Below are 25,072 nucleotides of genomic sequence, written 5' to 3'. Positions count from 1 at the left end.
GTCGTAGTGTTAGCAGCCGGATGCACGGTACTAGTTCTGTTTGTGACGTCACATTCCGGACATTCCCGATTAAGGAATGTTCGGACTCTTTCGCTTATACAGCAAGTTTTATCAAAATTACTTCCAAACGGCGCACATAATTCACATATAATATACATTTCTTTACTCTGGTGACTATTTGAATGCATCTGCTTTAAAATACATTCAGTCCAAGAGTTAGACTTTAACCCGCTCAAGACTGTGGGGAGGATGGTGGATTTCCAAAGAAAGCGTCCCCTCGCTATCCTCAACAACACCTTTTGTTGTGGATCACTGTTGGTTTACACTTTTTCAGGTGTGAGGGCCTGAGCTGGTCCTCGCACCTAGACACTGATGGAAAGAAGGCATGGCAGAGACGGTACTTCCTGTGTCAGTCCTGTGTGGTTTGGCTCATCCACAAAACTGGACAGGTCCAGACGGCAACAAACAACAAGGTTTACGGAGAGGATCATCATGGCTGACCTTCCCTGCATCAGGACTGGTGTCGGAAAAAGGTCAGCGAACATCTCTGCAGAGCCCACCTGTCTTGGACACAAACCACAGAGACAGTCCCTCCCAGCTGTCTTTCCAGTCACATACTGTTCCCTTTGTCCTGTATTTTATTTCTTCCAAAGATTATATTTTGATTTAACGTCTGTGCAGTGTGAGTGCTTTAAAGCAAATGTATAAATCCTTTTTTGTGAACACAATCTTGGGGAGTAAAGCTTATTCTTATTGTTGCTCGTTTCTAACTCCAGATGACCGCAGTTTAAACAAATTGAACCGTCTCTTTAACCACGACACAGTCGCCGTTACCTTCTGCCAAACTTTTGTCGAGATTCAGTCACGCACTCCTATTTGTCACTTCCATCAATATCGATTTTCTTGAAAGCCAAGGCTCGACTGTAGTGAGAAAAAAGATTGAATGAAAAAGAGGGAGAGGCGGTTTGTTTTGGAGGTGTCCCGCCTCTTTCTACTTCTGCGTCCTATAAGGGATGAGGTGGCGGGTGATTTTTAGGTGATTGATGATTCTTGTAAATACGGTCATTACCATATAGGCTCAACCTGCCTTTATTCTCATTATTCACTGTCAGCTGGGGACACTGCGAGCCCATGGATTTATGCAACGTATAAGTGCGCTTAATGTGAAACATGAAACATGAAATATTCTACGCATTTTCTTTCCTCAGTCCCGATGTTTTTTTTTATAAAAAGTTCGGTAGAACTGCAAAAACATGCTTCATAATGCTCCACTCGGACTCCTTTCCATTTCAGGATATGATAGATCCTTTGTGGTTTCTACTGAGCGTTTACTATTGGCCGGAATTAAATGAAAGATGAAAAACTAGTTGTAAAATCCATATGTCCGTGGATTAATGGCTTCGGGCTCTGAGGCAAGTGGTGGGAAAGACAATATTACAGTCAGTGGAGAGTAACAAGCTTATTAACTGTAGAGAGAGACGATTTTTCTGGAACCAGTGTGCAGAGACGTGGCATGTTAAGCAGCAGAAACCAAGCAGGACTTTGCCCACAAAGCTTTATTTGACGAAGGAATTACAGTGAACTGATGTTTGTCAGCCGCCTGATGATGGTCCGACTTAGACGTCAATTTTTTTTAGGCTCTTTATGAACGCAGGACTCCAGCGAGGAGATGAATATGCAACGTGTGTGTTTGTGTGATGCAGCAGCGACAGCACGGGCAGAGAGCAGAAATATTACTCTCTTACTGCATGAGCAGCACGCAGCTGTAAATTAGTCCTGCTCTGCCTGCAGGAGTAATTACTTGAAGAAGTCAACTATGCTTTGTTTCCTTCTGTCGCAGCGCACAAAGAGCAATCTGTCAGTGTGCAAACTTGACTTACAGTGGTTGTCTCAGGTGCAGTGTTAACTATTCAATTCAGCTTGGCAGCTTAGAGATTGGATGGAAAAACCTCGGTGGTGGTGTTGGCACCTAGTGTTGATCTTGTTTGGGTTGTTGACAGAGTTCGTTTTATGCATTATTCACACTGCTGTGAGTCAGGTTATGCTTTATAACACCCTAAATGAACCCAATGCATACAATAACTGTTGTTTTTCCAGCCGTCAGCTGTTTAAAAAGCACTGTCATTTGTGTCTTTGGGTGCACTTGGCAATACAGCCGCTAACTAACAGGTTAAGGAGAGACGTGGAAATAAGGTTGGTGTTAATTTACTTGTTTTGATGATGTTTCAAGCCAGAAATGGTTGTATATATATGTATATATATATATATATATATATATATATATATATATATATATATATATATATATATATATATGTATGTATATATATATATATATATATATATATATATATATATATATATATATATATATATATATATATATATATATATATATATAGTAGTGCTATTGTGACAGATCACAAACTTCATAGCAGGGGACGATAGCCCTTACAGCTTTTGGAAGTAAGCTGGTTTTGAGTCTAATTGTTTTTGATTTAATGTTTCTGAAGCGTTTACCTGATGAAAAGGGGTCGAACATTGCAACAGAAAAAAAATTTCCACATCTTTATATATATATATATATATATATATATATATATATATATATATAGTCTTTATGGTTTTAGAGCGTTCGTATTTGAGTCCAGAAAGTCTGCTATGAGACTTATGTGAATTGGACTAAAGAGGTCTAGTCAAGGATTTATTTAAGTTATTCCTTTGTTAATGTATTGTTTCTCTTTTCCTATGTAATGTTTCCCTCTGTAATGTTTTTCTGTTCATGTCCAGCACTTTGAATCGTTTTGTTACTGAAAAGTGCTGTATAAATAAACTTGCCTTGTCTTGACATGCCTTATGTTGAAGTGCTTTGATTGGTCAATATGGAACACTATGTAGGTTTGGGTCATAAAGTTTTCCAGGATAAAAAAAAAAAAAACTAAAATCTATGCTACATTTTAACATTGGATTCAATTTTAATTTCAGCTGAACTGCGGTTTTTAGACTTTTGGGACAACAGGTGGTTTTATTTGGCATTATAACAATAGTTTGCTGCAAAGTTGACTCATTCCCCCTGACAAACCCGCTGTAATGGCTTGGTGATAGCCGCTCCAAAACATTTAAAAGTTTGTTGTCCTTAAGCCATTCTGCAGCTCATTAGGCGGTACGCTTTGGGTCCTCTACTTGTGTCCAAGCTTTAAATTCCTGGCAAACAGTGGAGATGCTGCCTCAATATTTCCACATATTCTTCTTTCCTCATGATTTACAAACTCTAATCTGACTATTAATGCTGTTTATGGAGTGATGGCCTGATCCAACCTGAGTTTTTCACACCAAAACATATTCATTTCTTGGACCCAGAAATGAAATCAAGGTTTATTTCCAGGAACAGAAAAGAGAAGCAAGAAGTGAATCAAGCTGTTCTTTAGTGAATCTTTGCACCACAGGAGAAAAACGAGCATCATTGGGGATTTCGCAATACTTTGTCTTTGATTTGTAGGTTAGCCGCATAAAATTGGAGAAAGTAAAAAAGAAAAATCACTAAATCTCTTAAACGCTGGTCTTATACTCCAGTCCTGGAGCAACCTTTGTATTTGTCTCGGCTTCAACACACCTGGCTAAGATATTAGAGCACATGTTAGGGCTGGACTCCCTGATAATGATGGTAATTAAGCAATTTGTTCCAGGTTTGCAGGGTAAGTAACACATGTTAAAGATACCAGACCCCGAACCCGTGGCAATTTGAGTTTGAGACCCCTGATCATAGATTTCTCTCTCTGTTCCAACTGTTCTGGCATTTATCAATGAATAAATAAATAAAATTATTCTGGTAATCCCAACTCGCCTAAAACAGGAGCTGTCTCGTTGAATATAAGGTCAGACAGTGAGAGAAATGTGGGTTTTTTTTATGCAGTGTATGCAAATTTTAGTTTCAGTTTAACTGCAAAAAAATCGTAAACAACTTCTGCAAGAAATGGCTTGTATTTGATTCTGCCAAAACCCTTAAACTGTTCCTGAACTACAGTGATCACAATTCATCAGCGCCGTTGCACATCTGGGCTCCCCGGGGAGCGGCAGCTCGGCTGCTGACACTGACAGAATGGAGAGTGCTTCTGAAGACGTCCCGACAAACAGATGGACGTATAATAATCTGCAATCAGCCGTCAGCTTCAAAATGAATTAGTACACCACGCTGAGGTGAACCAAAAAGCCCGTTTAAAACACATTTTGAACGTTTAGGTGAAATCTCAGACGGCTTTTCCTCCGAGTCCTCCGTCTCCTCTCTCCTACTTCCTCTGAGTGACGGTCTGTCATTCAGCTGTTAAGTGCTGCCGCTTTTTCCCCACTGCGTCAGTTCTTCAGGATTCAAAAAGAGCGACAGTAAGGGGTTTCCCTGCAGATTAGGTATGCAGTTTTTGGGATGAGGTGGGGGTAAAAAAATACAGAGGATGATGAAGGGACTGAGGGAAGAGGCGGAAAAATGAGTCAGAGAGGAAGAAGGAAGAGAGAGCGAGGGAGGGTAGAGAAAAGTTCAAATATAAAGACTATTATTGCAAGAGGTGATGATTTGCCAATTATGTGCAACACATACTGTGTTATGTTAAACATTACAAATTTAGCAATTTTCAAACAAGTCTTCTGCAGATGCACAGTGTCTTAAATCAATTTCTTCAGTAAATACGAGCTGAGAGTCGCCTTCCCCTTTAGTTGATAGTTTATAAATCTCAGTGTTTGACCTGTTCAGTGTAGACATACGACGCACATTCCTGAAAAATACACAGAAATGTCTCTTTAGTTTAGCACCAAATCACAATCAGTGACAGATACAAGCCTCAGCATGATGAGTTAGCCGCGGGTTATTGCACACAACACTGAAAGGGGGCAACTCTTCACCGAGCAGCGCTGCAAATAAGCAGCATCAAAATCTTTGGGGCACAGCTGACAGATGCCGCCCCAAAGGCCCTGCTGCCCTGAGCAGAGAGCCATGGGGGCCATGTCGAAAAGACGCCCCTGCAACGCCACCTTAAATATGGTGGCTGGTTGATCAAACAGGTGCTCTGTCATCGCTGTATCCCGTACTTAAGGCCCAAACCCAGCTGACCTTCACATAAGTTAACATTCACTGTGTTCAGAAGGTAACAACAGCGGGTTGACTTGAGCCCCCCTTTCGCCTGTTTTGAAAATCACACAGAGAGGACAATCGGCCTCCCAGCTCTAAATGCTTGGTAAAAGGAACTCCTTGTCGTGAAATGCCTTAAAACCAGTTTTAAGTTTTAATTTTATTTTTTTATTTGTTGCATTTTTTGGTATTCTACCCTTGAGGAGCCTATTTGTTGCTTAAATGTCAAAGTCATGACTTAAAGGAGCAATAAGCAAAATGTCATTATTTTAGATAGAAGGAACTAAAAAATTATCATGTGAAGAACTAAAGGTGATATTTCAGAGTGACTATAGTATGACGTCACACCGCAGCTGTCTGCGTTATTCTCCAGTCTCTTCTTTACATGGCTGCACCGGACCGTGTGTGTACACGCGCGCGTGCGTGTACGTGCACGTGAACAGCTGCCACTCAGGGCTTAGCCCCTTCCTGCCCTGAAATACCACTACCAGAGCAGTGCAGCGTTGGAGCAACATGGCGAGGGCCCCACAGCAGATCAAAAATGTTCTCCGCTGTCAAACATCCCACGTCACAGCAACATCCAGCTCCTGATCGGTTGTCGTGCCGCAACAAGACACAAAAGTTCCGCTTTTTCAACTCCAACAACTGTCGCTTTGCATCCATCGGAGGTGTTGTGTCAACCTGGTGTCATTTCAGTCGGCAAAATCATGCATTTTGCATTGCTAGAATTGCCTCTGCACCCTCGCTTAGCATTGCGTAGCGTCACTTCGCTCCTGTGTGGCACCTGTGCATATGGATGTCAGGTAAATCTGTGGCTTGGCCTGATACCTCAATGTAAACGCACCTTAACACATCTTGTTTTGGTCTACGGACAGTTCTGAAGCACCACCTAGTGGTGAAATACCACGTATTGCTCCTTTAAGCAAATATTCCCGTAAAGATGACCAGAAACTGCACCTAAAAAGTGGACAAAACAGTTTCAAAAATTGAAAAGAAATTTTGATAAGTCTTTTAAACTGAACGGCACAACACAAACGGCTAGCCTACAAATCAAAGACAAAGTATTGCGCAATCCCCAATGTTGCTCATTTCTCTCCTGTGGTGCAAAGATTCACTAAAGAACAGCTTGATTCACTTCTTGCTTCTCTTTTCTGTTCCTGGAAATAAACCTTGATTTAATTCTTGGCCTAGCTCTGTGTACAGCGTCTGATAACGGATGTGATCATCCCTGCTTTCAGCCGAACTGTTGGACATGCCTAAACTCACACGCTGGGAACAACAGTGTGTCACAGTGGTAAAAATAACATGAGCCGCAGCGCAGTTGTCTTTGGCCTTTACGGGGCCTCAGGGCTCAGAGTGACTTCGATGGCTATAGTTCTTAATATGGGAAATTAATCCCTGTTTCTTTATTAAGATCGCTGCTTGACTCTCTTTGAATGCCTGTGAGCATCCAAAGAGGAGCCAGTACTTTTCTCACGGCTCCTCGTGTGTCTCTCTTCATGAATCCAACACGTGTTTATTCTTCAGACTTTTTGGTTCTGGTACCACTGATTACTTTGAACGGTTACACTTATTCAGACTTGACACCTTTCATAACTTCAGCTTTTGTGAAAACGGCAACATTTCATCTTTGTAAAATAGCTCAAGCTTAGTCAGTTAGCACAGAGAGCATCGGTGGTCAATTTTCACGCGTCTCCATGGATTCTTGATGAGATTTAGGTTTGGCCTTGGCGCCATGATGCTGCCACCACCATGGTTCTCGATTGGGGATGTTCAGGGCGACGAGCAGTTTCAGTTTTCCACCTGTGTCTGGCATGCGAGCCGAAATGTCCACATCCGGTCTCAGCATCTCCAGAGCACCTTCTGCCACATGGTTGCTGTGTCCCCTACACGGCATGTGACAAACATGACTGGTAACAGCCTGCTTTCAACAATGGCTTCCCACTGACCTCTCTTAAAAACATCAAAGGACAGATTTGAGGATGGATGATTAATACTCGTCAACAAACTCTCCCACCTGAGGGGTGGATGTCCGCAACTCTTGTGGAGTTACCTGGGACCTCTTGGCTAGAAGCAGTTGTTTGCTCAGGACTCTATTTAAAGGTATCAGAGCAAAGCGGGCGGAATGCAAAGGCAGATTTTATTTGTAAAAATGGTTGAAATAATTTTTGGTCTATCTCAAAAGATCCCAATAAAAAATACCTGATGTTGGAGGCTGTGACATGATGAAATCTGGAAATCTTTATGTTCAAAAGCTTTCAGTTTATCGTTCCAGCTCGACTGTGGCTTAGGGATATTTTCCCGTCCTTGTAGCTCAGAAGATGCATGCTGGAGAGATTAAGTGCGGAGGGCTAGGGTGTGGCACCGTCAGTCTTCAGCTCTGCACATGCACCAGATGTTGTGCACTCACTGCCGTCCGAGAAGCGTTCCCTCGGTTTTAAAATGCAGCAACGCTACCAAACAGGGCTGCACAGAGTGGCGGCAGAGACTCGTTAAAGGTCAGCGCTGCGTGTTTGCTGCTCAGATCCTCCGTGCCCGTCAGCCGCCTGTGTTCAGATGCACATGGCCCGCTGTGTGATCTGGGGCTTAATTTGAGATTAACACATAACAGATTACCACACTCCACGCCTGACCTTCTGTGTCTAGTCAGCCGGCGATGGATGGATGGTGCCTCTTATCTTTCTGTGGTTACAACGACGCAGGCTCAGTGCAGAGGACGCGGTCTGCCGTGAAAAGCCTTTAAACATGTGTCGCCGGTTTAGTACAAAAGTGGGGATTAAACACAGGAAGTCATCAGCAAATCCATGGCAGGACGGTTACAAATATAAAATAAAGTCAGCTTGAACTTTACTAGTTCCAGTTAGAGACAGCTCTTCTCTCGGCTTAGTGAATCGTGGATATGGACTTGCAATAACTCTGGTGTTGAGCTTTGTTTTCAGCGCTAAACTCCAAGGGTATGTCTACCATTGGAGAGTAACTAACCTGTTAGCTGTGACATCATCCATGGAAGACAGATCATCCACTATTACGTAGAAAGGATTACTGGATCAATGTGTGCTTCTGTGCTTTCTGTGTCTCTGCTCTGTCTTCTCTAACCCCCAGTGGGTCGAGGCAGATGACCGTTCATACTGAGCCTGGTTCTGGTTCTGCTGGAGGTTTTTCCTCCCTGTTAAAGGGGAGTTTTCCTCTCCACTGTCACTTCATGCATGCTCTAGTATGAGAGATAGCTGCAAAGCCATCAACAATGCAGACGACTGTCCCTGTGGCTTTACGCTCTTTCAGGAGGAGTGAATGCTGCTTGTTAAGACTTGATGAAATCTGCTGGGTTTCCTTAGATAGAAACATTTAGACCAATCTGTCTGATTTGACTGAATTTGACTTTGTAAAGTGCCTTGAGATGAGATGTGTTATGAATTGGTGCTATATAAATAAAATTGAATTAAACTTATTTGAACATAATATAGACCAGCTTAATTGACTTTTAAACACAAAATCTATTGTGCCTGAAGGAACAACTTGCCTTTCACCACAAACTGAGCAAATGCCTTAATTTCCCCATCCACATGGCAGAAAGACCACATTTATTCAGTAGATACTACTCTCTTCTATGACACTGTTAATTGTAATATTTTTTTGGTATAGGGGGTTATTTTCTTGCATTATATTTGTATTTCCTCTGATCTTCTTCTGATAGCTCCTCTTTTGAATCAGAGTTGTCTTGCTGGGCGATTACATTTCTTGCCTTTGCCCTGGCTGGATTTGATGGCTTTTATTAGTAAAAAACAAAAAAGAAGAAAAAAAATGGTTTGACAAAAAAGTTAAAACTGAAGAAATCTGTAAAGAGGGGACGCTGTTCGATGCACTGTTTTTAAAGAAAATAAAGATATTTTGTGACTTTTTGATTGTCATTTTAAATAAGCAAATTTACTTTTTAGTAAGCTATCTTTTTTATCCACACGCTGAAACGTCCTTTCTGTCAAACGAGGGCAAGCTGCCAGCTGCCCCCATACTGCTCCATCCTCTTTCATATTTCATGTGATCCATTAAAAGTTGATTGTAGAAACACTTCAGCATCCTGACATTTCTTCTTATCCTCCGTTTGGTCCTCCTCAGCCCTTATGAGCCAGAAGAAAAGCCAACTTGCTAACTTAAACAAGCCAGATGCTAACGGTTAGCATTTCAGCTATCAGGTTTAGAAGCTAGTAAACAGACTTTGAACTGAATTTTAACCGTTTACTGTAACATTTTGACACAACTGCATTTATCAATATCAATGTGGGTAAAACATTCCACCCCCAAAACCAATGTGAGCGGGGCCTGTTTAGTTAGCATGATGTGTTGGCTATTTTATGCTAAAAAAGTAAATTACTCGCTGCACCACAAGGAAGCCAAAATGAATCTTAGTTCTGATAAATAAAAAGATGGTTTAATAGAGTAGTATAACATTTTATTTTCAATCAGCAGAATACTTATTATTTGCGTATTCATTTTCAGTTCCCCTGTCCTTAAAATACAGAAGCTAACCTGTAGAAGAAAGCTAATGGCTTGTCTTCCTGGGTTGATAATGTCTGAGAAAATATCTGCACACATGCCTTTCAGTCTGAATGGTTGACAGAGTAAATTGTAAGTCTTGTCCTGTTAAGTCTACATCCACTCTTTGAGTTAGGCATTTGCACTGAGAAAGGCCACCTGACAAGCGTGTGTGCATGTGTGTGTGTGTTTGGTCCTGGAGGCTAACATGTGTCTTTAACAATGTGTTTGCTCTGCAGAGCCCCAGCTGAAGGGCATCGTCACACGGCTCTACTGCAGACACGGATTCTACCTCCAGATGCTGCCGGATGGCACCATGGAAGGCACAAAGGACGAAAGCAGCTCCTTTTGTAAGTGAGAGTAGTTTAGAAATTATTTTTGCTGCCAGATGAATAGATTTGGATGCAGTCATTGATGCACTCTAGGATTAAGCAGGAAAATGTGTCAGTACTGTGAGGTTAACTTGATGATTGTTGCCTCAGTCTTCTCTTTTTCTTCAATCATGGTGATGCCCTAACCGTCTCCATGTACTTTATCATCTCAGGCACTATGATCTGACCCAGATGTGGCCATCAAAGACAGTGGAAGTTAATCTGACTGGTCATATTACTGGTATGCAAGGCATAATTGGCACTTGGTTAGAACATTTCAGCCTTCCAACAATCGCAGTCCACGCTGTGCTTTGTGAAATTGATGTTCTGTGTTCAGATAATATCATGAGGATTGTGATTGGGTATAATACGCAGCCCTAACTGAAAATAAATTACCATCCACTATATCTCTAAAATTATAGGGTAATTTTCCTTAACACACATGTGAACTCGACTAGCATCACATGCTTAATCCAATGGGATTACTTTTATGTCTGGCCACCCTTTGCTGCCTTAACAGCTTCAGCTCAATAAGCCTTTCCACATGGTTTATGAGTGAGTTTATGGACATTTTTAACTTTTTCTTGAAAATGCATCATTGATGTTAGATGACAGGTGTCGGCTTACAATCTCCTCTCGAATTCTTCCCAACGGTCCTCTGTCGATCAGGACTTCGAGAAGACCAGAAAAAGGTCTTTTACATCAAACTAACCCAGGTCTTTATTAAGGTTGCTTTGCTTTGGAAGAAGCCATCCCCAAACTGTTCCTATAAAATTCAGAGGATGAAATTGTCCAAAAATGTCTTTCGAAGCATTAAAAGTTTAGGAAATGTTCTACTTTCAACCACCAAAATCAAACGTGTCCATTTATGATGCAAGGCTTGTATGTAGCTTTTTACCTTGGAAACAACCTGTTATTGGGTATCATGTGAGGGTTACATGAAGTTTGGACTCCCATAGCCACTGACTGCAGAACTATAGCTTCCTCAATGTGCCTCAGCAGCCGCTGTCCCTGTTTTTGGGATTTCATGTGACCCAGCACTTTGTGTTCAAGTTGCTTTCAGTCCCAATCACTTTGGCTTTGTTTTAATAGAAATAACAGCAGATGGTAGCATATCTAGTTGCAAGGAACTTTAATGACTGGGTTTTTTGCACAGGCATATTCTATCCTAAAGGTATGATAGACGATCTTTCTCAATCTTTGTGACGGGCTCACCTAATGCCAACAGAGGTGTCAAGTAACGAAGTACAAATACTTCATTACTGTATCTAAGTACACTTTTTAGGTATCTATACTTTACTCCATTACTTATTATTCTTCCTACTTCTTACTTCTACTCATTACATTTTCACACAAGTATCTGTACTTTCTATTCCTTACATTTTTAAAACAAACGTTATTCGTTACTCTTGGCTTCAGTTTAAAATTTATAAATATTTATTTCACGTAATGTGCGCCATCCAATGCAGATCATTGACGCCATCCACACCTAGTCTCTCTCTCTCTCTCTCTCTCTCTCTCTCTCTCTCTCTCTCTCTCTCTCTCTCTCTCTCTCTCTCTCTCTCTCTCTCTCTCTCTCTCTCTCTCTCTCCCTCTCTCTCTCTCTCTCCCTCCACACACAAACTACCTAGAATGTTTTTGCACCAAAGGGTATAGTTTACCTTAGGTATTTGATGGAACTCACACATTTATGTTCTGGCAGTTCTGCTGGATTGAATACTACCTCTGTTTGGAATTGAATTCCAATAAAGTTTGAGAGAGAACATGCTCCTTGAGTGACTTTGTCTTTGACTAATGGGTTAATGATTATGTTGTGTCTTGGGCCACATGTAGAACTAATCAGTGTTTAAATTAAGCTTTCAATTCATATAGTGGCATTTTTAAAGGTTACTTTATACTTTTATACTTTAAGTAGTTTTTGGAGCACATACTTTTTCACTTTTACTTGAGTAAAGAGGTCAAGTTGATACTTCAACTTTTACCAGAGTGTTTTTAAACTGCAGTATCTATACTTCTACTTAAGTAACAAATGTGTGTACTTTTGACACCACTGAATGCCAATGTGCATGCTTAGTCCTTGCTAGTTTTCTCTTGCTGCACATGCTCACTTCTAATGTCTATGTATCCAGTGAGTTTGGGTTACAGAGATTCTTTGTAGCTCCGCTGCTCTAATCGTATACTTTCAAAATGTCTGTGGGTCGCAAGAAGCGACTTACAGTTAATGCGAAAAAGAGGAAGGCCACAGTTTATATTCCTAGGTGCTGGACTGTATATACTTGCGGCCATGGAAGTGATTGGAACACCCACATTGATGGAGGACCCAATACTTTTAGCAATATAATCAATGTACTTTTGTCAAAATGATGGCGTATTGGGATAGAAGTTAAGAATGTTGCCATCAGTATGGTCAAGAACGAGGTAATTGTAACTGTAAGAGGAGTTGTGGTTGTGTCTTGGTTGTTTGTTGTAGTTAAAAGGGGCTTGGTTATAGTTGTGGTTGGGCGTTATTTGGTTTTCATAATTACCCAAGCGTTGTTGTGGCCATTGTCGAGAGTTAGGTGGTTGTTGTAGTTGGCAAGTATGCAGATGTGATCTTTAAGAATCTTAAATTTTTTTGCATTGTCACTATGCCAGGTAGAATGACATAGCAAATTAATTCTATCAAAAATGCAGTGAGAAAATCCCTCCATTAATTCTATATAGCCCCTTATTTGTGCACAGTCGTGAGGGGCTGATGTCTAGCTCATTATCTCCATTTGTCATTGAGCAAGAGGTGCAGCCTACCATGGATAGTAATGGACAGTTCGCAAATCAAAGGCAATTAAGCCATTGGACAAATCTTAGTGTAATAAAGGAAGCCAGAGTACTCAGAGATAACCGACACATGCAGACAGAACATTTGAACTTTCTGTAAATTCAAATTCAAAAATACTTTATTAATCTCAAATTGAAATTGAAATGCTGGTGTAAGTCATATTACAGGAATTTCTTCAACCAGTTGTTTTAGATGGTGATGCTGAGGCGGAGCATAAAACGTCTGAGGTGTGACAGGGAAGTTTTGTGTCAAAGGAGGATGTGATGGCTGTGTGGCTGTGGGCAGGAGAGAAGGATGCCAAGCTTGTTCATGAACTGAACCTGTTCAGCTCACTGGCTCTGTCCAAATGTCCATCTGTCTGATCCTCCCTCTGCTTGAAGCCAGTGATCTTTTTCGTCCCTGACCACACATCTCTAATACTGTTCTGCTGGAGCTTGCTCTCCAGCTTCTTCCTGTACACGTCCTTGCTTTCTCTTATCTTGACTTCAGGTTTCTTCTCTATACTCCTCGGTAATTCCTAACTCTTTTTTTCTCATTCAGTCGTTCTTTCAGGTCACTGGTGATCCAGGGTTTGTTGTTGGAGAAGCATCAATGTTCTGGTGGGGATGGTGTTGTCCACACAGAAGTTTATATAGTCAGTCACACACTCAGTCATGGCAACGGTGTCCTGTCTACGTGGCTGGCACAGAGTGTCCCAGTCTGCCTCAAAACAGTATTTAAAGGCTTCCTTGGCTTCCTGTGACCATTTTCTCACAGTTCTCTTTAATGCAGGTTGCCTTTGAAAAAGAGGCTTGTATTCTAAGCAGATAAAAACCAGATTGTGATCTCATTTGCCGAGAGGAGGTCTTGCCTTAAGAGATGTATGAGTCCTTGGTATTTTGCATAAAACAACTCCAGAGTTTTCTGAGGTAGAGCAGGTGACAGACTGTTGAAAAGTTACAAGTGTAGCAGAGAGTGAGACATGATTAAAATCACCAGGTATTGTCAGAAAAGCATTTGGGATGTTGTGTCTGTAGTTTATGCACAACTGAGCTGAAATCATCAGATACAGTGTCGGCAACAGGTGATGGTGGAACGTAGACTGTTGCCAAATTAACACAGGTGAACTCTCTGGATGAATAATATGGACAAAAACTCACTGCTAACACTTCAATATCCAGGCTGCAGAGACGAAACTTCAAAGTCACTTGCCCTGGGTGACACCATCTGTTGTTCACCAGCAACGCCAAGCCACCACTTTTGCTCTTTCCACTCTTCTTTAAATCTCTGTCTGCTCGTATGGTCAGAAAGCCTTGCAGAGAGATGCTGGAGTCTGGAAAGTTGTCCTGCAGCCATGTTTTAGTGAAATAACACCACAGACCTGAACGATAAATGTAGCAGGGCTCTGTACAGGCGCTTTCCAGTTCACATGAATTGACTTGTGGTTGTTAAAGTTGGTGTGTATTATTAAGCCTGGCAGTAGGGTGGTGTGAATTAATCTGTATGCGGAGTAAGACAAAGACAGTTGGAAAATGCAGCTTAAGCGAAAATTCAGACTGAAGAAACTCTATTGCCTACCTCCATCAATCAGGGACTCATCCGCCTCCGACGCAAGCCAATCAGCTTTGAACTGCTCCTCCTCAAAGCCAATCAGCATCCTGGGTTCATCTTAAAAAGAACTCCACATCCTCATCTCAGCCTTCTGCTCAGCGAGCAAGCAGTGGCTGCGCGTGTCCGGTTTGCATTCTGTCGACTGGTTTCAACCCACCTCCATCCCCTTCTCCACCATCGTAGCAAGCTCCGCCTGGCTTTCCTACGGTCCTCCTTCAACCTCGTTCCTATCAGAGTGTAATTCCTCCTGGTCTCTCATGGAATTCCCTGTCACTCCTTAAAATGGTCCGGCAGAAGACCGCCATGCTGAGCCTGGTTCTGCCAGAGGTTTCTTCCCAAAGGGGAGTTTTTTCTCTCCACAGTCGCTTCATGCTTGCTCATTATGGACAGTTCATGCAAACCTGTGTTTATCAAGTTGGACATCAAGCTCAAACAGATCATCATATGGACTGAACAAACTATGCTTATCTCCACTCCACCACCAGTTTCAGACCCGGGGGGAAATATCCCTATTCTCATACGCCTGCTAATGCATATTCAAGTGTAATTCAGCGTGAATTTTTCCTGCCGAGGTCTGAGCGCCAAACTCTTAAAATATTGTATCAATAAAATTCTTCTAATTGCATTTTCTTTCTGTGTGAGTTTTTCAGATTGAAATAGTTTTGCGACAAAATGGTAGTAAAGAGGCATTTTCTGTTCAAGACAAACATCAAGGAGCAGATTCTCCAGGGAGTATAAAGGTGTATAGTAGAAGACAGGTGAAACGTTACTTTCTCTGAAATACTCTCTCTCTGTCTTACTCATTCTGGGATGTCTATAAAATCATTTGTTTGAGCAGAAAAACTGAGAGGTACCATGAGTCCGGTGAAATATCCTTATACTATCCATGTGTGAGGTTGCTTGTCGTCCAAATCTGGCCAAGAATGCTGAACTGAGTAACGAAACGTCCTTCAAACCGATGATTGCTAAAAGGAGCCGACGCAGAGCCAGTTTTCACCTCCAGGATGTGTCTCTTATGAACACTTTCAGTCAGGGTTGACTGCCAGCTACACAAAATTCCCCCAGACATACCGCTCCTGTTCTGTCCTTTGCCCCCTGGAAAATGTCTTTTCTGTCATAGATTATAGTTGCAGTGTGCTTACTGTTACTTGTCTGCCTGTTTCTTTACATCAAGGGGGCAACAACACGGGGCCTGCGGGCACCAACTAACCCTCGAGGACCACATGCGGTGCCCACGAGCCTGTTCTAAAAAAAAAAAGCACAATCCACCAGTCAGCTGCATCTAAAACTTTATTTTATTCCATTACTCCTGTTTATTCACATCTGCATTTATACAGACGACAATATCTATGACAAAGCATGAAAATTATGTTTATTTTACATAAAGTTGAGGTGAACTCTGACTCTTCTTGGTTAAAGATCAGTACTGGTAGCCGTTCATGTGACACTACACCAAAAAAGTTTGTGACTCCTGCTTTACATAACGCAAACATTGGAATCTGAAGTCAAATTCCCTGTTTGTATTCTCAGACTTGCCAAAATAAGGTTAATTCAGATTAATTCTAATTCAATGACCATTTCCTCTAACAACCCAGGGATTTCCTGGTGATGATCTGTAATATCTCCCAACATAAGTAAGCACCATCTCACAAAGTAAAGAGAATTTCTGTTTTCTTGAAAATCTGGGCTTTACCTCTGGATTATCACGGGTTAGAAAACTATCACCCCACTATTGAAGGTTCATTATTTTGCTTAGACAATGGTGATGAGACCTGGGATAAAACATCAACATTTTTCCCTTTTATTTTCATCTTCATTCTTAATACGGACACATCATCACACCTCAGCCTGCTTTGGGTCACCTCCTCTGTGATTACTGACTAAAAACCATCGTATCCCGCTCTGCAGCAATCCCCTCGGCCCTGCCCTGACAGATCGATAATACAGCATGCAATATCCCTTATGTGGCAACACAGCAGATTTTTTTTTTTCATTTTTCTGTCAAAACAACATTTTAGGCAGAAAACATCCAGTCGGCACAATTTCAGATTTATAACCTACAGCGATGAGTGAAGAAATAACAGTCCGACTCTGTTAAGCTTATGTTTCTGCCTCTTTATTAGAATGTCAGAATGTGGCGGACGAAGTGTTACCAAACCGGATCTAAGACATCAATCCTTTTTTTTTTGCAATGTCTTTATATTGTTCTTGCTACGCACAACAAGCGCAACTGTCAAGCGACATGAGAGGAAAGTTGTGGCCGTGATCGAACACGTCCGGAAAGCTTTGCCGCCGCTGATTATTCCCGCCCCTTATGTAACAGCACACCTACGCTCGGGGAGAAACAGCGGCTGAACTTTAAACAGTCTCATGTCCAATCTGAAATATTCATCATGTAATACCGCAGGGCACATCCGAAGGCGAGCGGGGCTCATTTCCCAGACAGGTGTAAAGATTGTTGTTGTGTAACGCTGCTTCCGCTCCCTCGCGTGGCGGAGCGTCGAGCATCAGTCAGCGGAGGTCACCCCCGCATCTGAGCGCCGTGCGTGGGTCCCACTCTGCCGGCTCGTTTTGTAATGGCTGGAACTCCATCAGACTCTGCATGAGATGTAGAGCCACCCGTGGCCTCCTTTTTTTTTTTTTTTTTTTTTTTTTTTAGCATTCTCAAGTCGCAGCTCGGGAAATTGTTCCCTTCCTGCCTGAGTCGGATTATTTAGTCACTCACGTCATTGGAAACCGGTATCAATCAGCAGCACAATCATCTACCTGACTGCACAGAACATTAAAAGAGGAGGGGGAAAAATTGCTGCGTGAGCATGTTCTGCCGCACTGAGTGGGATATTCATGAAAGAGACTGTGGAGACGTCGGCTGTAAAGTGTTTCTTTGAACCAGACAGCCTTCTGTTTCAGCCGCAGCTGTCATCCTTCCTCCAATATCTCAAATCGCCTTTAAAGAGCCGCATTCCTGTAACACCTCGTGAATGGTAGGGGGAGTGTTAGAACCATATATTACCTGTTGGATGCCTTAGTGCGGCCTCCGGCTGCTTGTTCGCATCTGTTTCATGTTGTAAAATCGCTCCGTAATTGTGCCGTAATTCGTGAAATGTCTTTTCGCACTAGGTCAGGTCAGCTTTTCATTTCACAAATAACAAAATTATTTAAAAACTGCATTTTGGTTTTACTCGGGGTATCAAAACTGAATCGTATGGTGGTGCAAACAAGTTTTTTTTCCTTAACAACTGCCATAAAATGTTTGTAAGATCTAAAGAGGGTTTGCTCCGTCCTCTATACAGAATAATTTATTTTTTCAACCACAATGGAGGCTTTTCAAACATGAACAGCTGGTCCATAGCTACACCATAGCTGGGCGAGGCGATACAAATCCAGGAGGAGGTCCAGAAAACAGAAGCTTAGTGGAAATCTAGCAAGGCAGAGAAATCCAAGAAACATTAAACGAGATCCTGACGAGGTAATCAGACATTAAGGAACGTTGGACATCTACTAACTAGAAACGTTCAATAATCCGGCGCTGTCCTGCGGTCTGCAGTGAGAATAATCAGCCTAGTGCGTGGCTGGTGAAATTGCAATTTACGATTTAGCGATCGTATTTTCTCAGAGGACCAGATTGGTTTCAAAGGCCTTTCAATTCAATTCAATTAAATTTTATTTATATAGCGCCAATTCATGAAACATGTCATCTCGAGGCACTTTACAAAGTCAAAATCAATCATATTATACAGATTGGTCAAAAATTTCCTATATAAGGGAACCAGTTGATTGCTTCAAAGTCCCGACAAGCAGCATTCACTCCTTTATCCTTTAAATCCTATCAAATGAAAACTGCTTCTTATAATTACTTAGGTTATCATTGCCGGATATTAATGCATGTTTGATTATTTAAAACGTTTAGTGTGAGTAAAAAAAAAAAAAAGGAGGTGTAACGGTTGGGGAGATGTTCCTACGGCACGCTTTGGGTCTCTTAGGCCCAATTTCGACAACGAAGCGAACACAGAGGAAACGTGATAGGAGGCCAAAGCGTTCCGACTCCATTGGATCTCCGGATACGGCGGTGAGAGGTCTGGTGTAAAAACTGTCGCGGTACAACCGGGCTGGAGGAGAGACAGCACCGATCAGGAAGCTACAGCGACTTCTCCGAGTCCCCCTGCTGCTCTGGCATCAAGCGGCGCCGCTCATCTCCAACATGCTGTCTGATCTCCCGCATCTGAAGGAGCGCCCCATCTCACTGGCGTCCCACAGACACGTGGAACGCACTTCTCCTTTTCTGATGTACGCCAGACGACAAAGTGCTCTGTTGTTTTCTTGAAAGCGTGACCCACTTCGTCGAGAAACGTGTCAGCCGTCGCCGCTCGGCTCTCAGAAACAAGGGTAAGAAGTAATTAAGGTGAAACTTAAAAGTGGGAGAGAAAAAAAAGTGCCTTCTGTTTAAGTAAAAAAGAAGAAGTCTCCCTCTTCTTCCCTCGCCTCATTATTCTTTCTGCTCGATTACATAACAGCCTGAAAGAGCCAAGAAGAGGGAGGGAGAGAGGAGGAGGGCAGGGAAGGAGGTGGGAGCTCCTCTGACCTCCCAACAGAGGGGGGAGACACAGTGATGGAGGAGCCATCAGCTTCATACCTGCTGCTGCGTCTCTTCCTTCTTTTCCTCTCCGTCTTTCTCACCTTCATTTTTTCTTTTACTTTTCTTTCTCTTTCTCTCTCTTCCCCTGCCAACCCGTCTGGTCTCGCTGGCTTGCTTTTCTCCAGCAGGTCGCCGTTCTTTCTTTCTTTCTTTCTTTCTTCTCTTCCCTCTGATCCTCTTGCTCTTTTGTTTCCTTCCCCGTCTCACTTTGTGCTTTAACGCGGCGCCACTTCCAGCTTTGTGACAACTATCACCTAGTTAGGGAAGCCCCCATGGGGGATCTTCCTGGGGAAAAAAAAAAGAAAGAAAAAAGCGATACAACAAAAGCAGCGCTGCACTAAACCAGCTCCCATCGCCTTTTTTGTTCCAACGGTTCCCCTCAGGGCTTCGGCTCCTTTCTTTTTTTTTTCCTCCTCACCTACTGGCTCGCTTTGGTCCAGATAACTGAGAGGATGGGACTGCGACGGTAAAACTTTGTTTTCTAGAAAAGCGGACAAGAAGGCGGCGTCAGTCCACTTTGAACAGGTTTTTTGTTCATTTGGGAGCTTTCAAGTTTGATTTTCTATCTTTTTTCCCCCCATAATTAGCCGAAAGAAGAAAAGTTTCTCCTGATGAACTTTTGTGCTCTAAAGTAATTACCAAACCCTAAACTTCAGGAACTTAAATGTATAATTATGCCACCAGATGGGCAGCTGCACAAAATTCAAATAAGCTTAACTTCAGCTCCTGCAAAAGCAATATGGGGCATTATGTTTTCTTTTAAATAGCCAACCTTACTTTTAATGTTTTAAAGTGGCTTTCTGGAGGTTATCTCGAGGTCTTTCAGGGTTTTCCTTTGGATTTTGGTAGCTTTTTTAAAAAATTATTTTTAGTCCATTCCCTGTAGCTGTTGTGTAAAACAGGCTTTTTTCTTAAAGAGGTGGATGTGTGAGAGAAAACTAAGCCTGAAAAGCATCAACAGACGATGGGTTGCATCTGTTAGTCGTATCTACAGGATGACTAACAGGATCTGATGGATGGATGATCTCACAGTTAATCAACTGTGGACATGGCAAGCTCTAGTTAAATCTGATGTGTGAGATCCTTTCATGTCTTTCATATGTCTCATATATTTAATTGGCCACTAGGTCATTATATAAGCTGCGAGATAATCACACTGCATGTCCCATAATGCACCCCGACAACTACTACCTCCTGAAGACATGAGTGCCAGGTAACTTTCATCATCTTGGGACTTGCAGCTTCCAACCAATGCAGGTTCAAGAAGTCTGCATCTTGGCAATCATACGGTAGAGATTTATTGCCAAAAAACCTTCCTGAGTCGTCGTTTTCTTTCGACTGACCCTCACAGGGGGCGCCAAAGAGCCTCCCGCACCTCCATCCCACCCTATCCTTTGCCCATGCAATGGTTACACCAACCATCTCTGCGTCCTCCTTCAGTATGTCCATGGATCTTCTCTGGGGTCTTCCTCTTTTCCTCCTGCCTGCGAGCTCCACCGCCAATATCCTCTTTCCCAAAGGCTTTCTTGAATCATGCTAGCTAAACTACGCAAGAAAGTAAAAGTGACATCCTCCACATGTCATATCTTATGCGACATTAAATAAACCGAATTCCTCCATCTGCTCTGCACCTGTGGATTTCAAAGTGCACTTTTAAAGTCGCACACCCAGTTGGACCCTCCTAGGCTTCAGAACTGCCTGAAGTCTTTGAGAGGCGGATTTAACGAGGCGTTGGAAACATTCCTCAGAGATCTTTGGGCGTTATTGTCAAAGATGCGTCGCTGGATTCAGATGTGGTGATTGTGGAGGCAGCTGGAATGCTGTGAAGCCATTGTTGTGTTCATTAAACCCGTTTGAGATGATTTGAGCTCTGTGATATAGTACATTATCCTGACCTTCAGAAGGTGGGTACATTGATGATAATAAAACGATGGACCAGTGTTCACTTAATATGAAGGGATTCAAAATGTGCTCAAAAATTGAAACAGGGTAGGACGGATCCATGCGTTCGTGTTGTTTACAGCAAATTCCAGTCCGGGCCATGTTTTCCCAATCATTTCCTGTTGAATGTTGGCGAGTCTGTGTGAAATGTTTGCCTGTCCTTAGTTGACAAAATTAACTTCCTGATTCATATTTTTTGCCAGCCAAGGTAAATCTGACTGACTCCGCTATGTAATTAGCCTGAGCTAAACACTAGTTGTTAGCAAATGGACATGACGTAGCTGCTGTCGTTCTCGTGTCACATGTGCAAGTCTTTGCGTACGTGCACCTTTGTCGTCATAAGAGCTGACAGCAGAGGAACATGAAGAAGCATCCACCCAAATGATGACGCATCATTTACTCGCCATGTGGCAGCTAGCCCTCGCCAAGCAGGAAAATCTACTCGCATTTGGCGTCTGACGAGTGTTAATTTCGGACCGTGGTCGCCAATTTACTTCAAGGCTCAGCGTCTGGTCTCTTCAGCGAGGGAGCTCCGCGTATGCTGGCTGTAACGAGTGGTTATTTCCTCTCAAAGCAGTCTGCCGATTGTCCTCTGACATCAGCAAGGCATTGTCTCTCTTACCATGCTTCGGAACAAGTCTACTCTGTTCGTTTTCAGTCCATCTGCTGGGATACCTCCATATTGCTCTTAATCAGAGGCGAGAAAGGGAAGCTGCTAAAAGCAAGTAATAGAAATTCCTCTGTCAGCAACCAACAGACCTCCAGAGGGGGTGAAAAAAGCATAAAGCTATGGCACATGAAGGAGAGGAAGAAAGAGAACAATCACAATATCAAGTGAGGATACCAGTCAAATACAAGGAAACTTTTACAAAGAGACAGGCAGGAGAGGCTGCAGGGCAAACGCGGTTTCCGGTTTCACAAGGTGGAGGGAATAAAAAGGCGACGAAAAAGGGAATGGCGTACCCTACATGAAAAATACAACGTAGTGAGTTAGGAAATATGCTGTTGATTTATGAGACAAGAAGACTGAAGGGAAAGATGGAAATGACAGGCAGACAGATTAAGGCTCAGAATGATCAGTTCTGAGGAGGAAAGCCTGAGGGGCACGTTGAAGGTAAATAACAGGAAAGTGAAGGCTGTCGTCTTCAGAGCCACAGAGCAGGCATGAAGCTCAGCCTCAAGTCAAAATGTAAAACTCAGCTGTTTTAGACAGAAATGAGCAAACAGAGCCGTTTTCAACCCAGACACGCCTTTAGTTCTCTTTCCTTATTTGTTCCAGCCTCATTCTAATAACCCCAGCGCTCTCTCCTGGAGACTCAACTTCAGTTTCTTATACAGTGAGAATCCGGAAGTAAATAAAATATCATGAATATTAATTATAGGGGGGAAAAATGGACGTATACTGGTAGGATAAAATTCTCAGGTAAGGGTTTTAATGGGCCTTTAGTTATCGGTTTATGTCCGCATTTATAATCACATAAACACATTGTGCAAAAGCTGATAGAGTGCTCTATTAAAGTCAGTAATTATGCTTTTGGCCTTTTTGGCCACTATTGGACTTACCAATTAGCGGAGTTCTCCTGTTTGAGATCTTTTCATTTGTTCTGACGGAGATGGCGTCCACTTCAGGTAAGACCTGGACCTGGGTCTGGAAAAGTCACAAGTTTCATTTGAGTATTTTCAAGGTCTGAATGAGGATGAAACATAAAAGCCGCGAAAACACGAAGCGTGGTTCTCGATGTTGTGCTGCTGCTTCCGTACTCAAACACAAAACTGAGTTTCCTTGTAAAGATGACAGTAAACTCCCATCCGTCTGTTCGTCCATCTGTTTTTCCTTTCATCTGTCCCTCCTTGGCTCTTAAAATAAAAAAAAGGTGTAGCAATCATGCTACAGAGACTAACTACTTGAACTCCACAGAGTCCCGTTGCTTTAAGATAACGTCTTAAAGGTTATTTTTCCTGATGTGCTGACTCACCAGCGGCCTGGCCACTTTTAAACTCGACCATGCATCCCAATGAGCCCAATCAATGTGTTTTCAGCTCATTCTGGAAAAAGTGCTGGAAAAATTGTGTCCAGATAAAAAAAATAAAAAAAAATGGAGCGAGTCCATTTAGATATTTTTTTTTCTCCTGCCTTTTTTTAATCACAATCCTCTTATCTGCTCAGTTTCACACAAGAAGCAACATAATGAGCTGAGGTTTTCACACGTGACAATGATCTTGCTTCACCTTAGACCGACTGTGCCGAGCGTTAAATTCTCTTTAGAGCTGCAGCTCAGCATGCAGGCCCACAAACGTCCTCTGGAAGGCCGAACCGCCCTGCTGTACAGCCTCCCCTTGTGCGCTGCCTTCTCTCATCCAATTTCTCCTTGTTTATTTATTATACAGGTGATCTCAGGCTCCAAATTGACTCGGGGGATTGTTTTGGCAACTCCCTCTCCTTCATTTCACTGCCCCGCTCCTCCCTTTCCCCTCCCTCCGAAGACTTTTGATTAAACCCGGAGTCGCCTTTTCGCTCTTAAGGAAAGCAGATAATTCAAACATAAGGACAGACGGCGATGGGAGAATTAATGCTTTTATAATTTAGACGGTTATGTGAGCCATGCGTTAAGTACGCGTCCTTTTGTTGGGTGTGAAAAAAATCTCTTGTGATATGTAATACCTTAATATCTGCAATATTTATTACGTAGGTGCTTAAATTTCAATTAAGCAGAAGGTAAGCAGGGATTTTTTTTGCAAAATTAAAGACGCAGTATTGAGTGGATGACTAGTATAAAAATGCTTATTCAATTATTCTACATTAATACAGTTAAAACTAAAGAAAATACATCTATTGAATGAAAGATTGTGGCGAGCTGCCCTCTTTGTTTCTGCAGATGGTTTAATTACTACTTTTCATGTGTGTGAAGCCCCAGTTTCACACACAGCTGCTCAGAGACCATCTGAGCTGAAAACACATCTAAAGTGTCCCTAAAAGTCTGGTTTAAAGTTAAGATAGAGCTGCAATCTTGTCAAAGTTTATACCCTAATCACAAATTTGACAATACATTTTTATTCACAGATGAAACTACAGTGAAAATCAGATGTTTTACAGTCATATAAAATCACACATTGCCTTTTTTTCTTTACTTTCTGAGTTTGAAATCAAGCTAAGTTTTGTCAAGTTTTTGGCCGGTTATCACTACTAAAATTATTTGTAGGTGTCAAAATCCAGAATAATGAGGGTTGACATTCTTCAAAGTTGGAATAGTAAAGACCTTAAGATTACTGTATAGTAATTTGACTTTTATTACTGTAATATTGTATTATTGTATAAGTACATCATGAGCATTGTACAACCCAGAGTCAAACCCTTGTATGTGTACACAGCCCTGGCAAATAAAGCAGATTCTGATGAGATAGTTTGCAGCCTGTTTTGGGGAAGGACACATTTCTCCTTTTTTTTAACAGACCTGAAAACATATTAATTTAGTTAGAAGGATTTACAAATTTTTTTTCTGCTTAAGTAAGGCATATAGTCCTTGCTAAGTTATGCTCTTGTTATCTAACATTTTTGTTAGCTTTGTTAGCTAGTTAGCTGAAAACTGCAATAGTCATCCAAATACAATTTCCATTCTTTACAGATTTGATTATCAGATTTGCTTGTTAGTTTGGAAATAATTACAAAATCCAAGAATACAATTAGCTTAGGGGGAGCAGCTCTTGACATCTGTTGCTTTCTTTGGGTTTTGCATTAAAAAAAGAAGCTAGTTAGCTCCAGCTGCCAATCACAAAACCTATTTTAAAGAGTTTTCCCCTTTCTTTGCAAATATGTCACATAACTTCAGTTTTGTCTGATCTGTTTAAGTAAGATACATAATGATTGCTTTCTCACTATTTTATTTTATAAGAGTGAGCTGCTTAGCTCCAGATTCTGTTTAAAGACACTTTCCCTCTTTCTTTAAAGGTCTGATCATGCAGCTCTTTAATTTGCAAAGAGTTCCAAAAGCCAACAGGCATGAATAAGGAACGTTTCATGTTATTAAGTTGCTTTATAAATGCTGTCATCTTCATTTTATCACTGACACTGT

The 25,072-nt window shown here is 41.9% G+C and overlaps 1 protein-coding gene across 1 annotated transcript in view; it reads left to right on the top strand.

The window, feature by feature from the left end:
- The window catches only part of fgf11a (fibroblast growth factor 11a), a 107,501-nt gene that overhangs the window by 46,936 nt on the left and 35,493 nt on the right, over positions 1-25,072 (top strand). Inside the window, exon 2 of the mRNA XM_036146695.1 lies at positions 9,889-9,999. Within this exon, the coding sequence (XP_036002588.1) occupies positions 9,889-9,999 (111 nt within the window). The remainder of the gene's footprint in view (positions 1-9,888; positions 10,000-25,072) is intronic.

The sequence above is a fragment of the Fundulus heteroclitus genome, chromosome 14, assembly GCF_011125445.2.
Source record: "Fundulus heteroclitus isolate FHET01 chromosome 14, MU-UCD_Fhet_4.1, whole genome shotgun sequence".
NCBI lineage: Eukaryota > Metazoa > Chordata > Actinopteri > Cyprinodontiformes > Fundulidae > Fundulus > Fundulus heteroclitus.
Note: the sequence above shows the minus strand (reverse complement) of the source record. Positions and strands in the feature narration are given on the sequence as shown.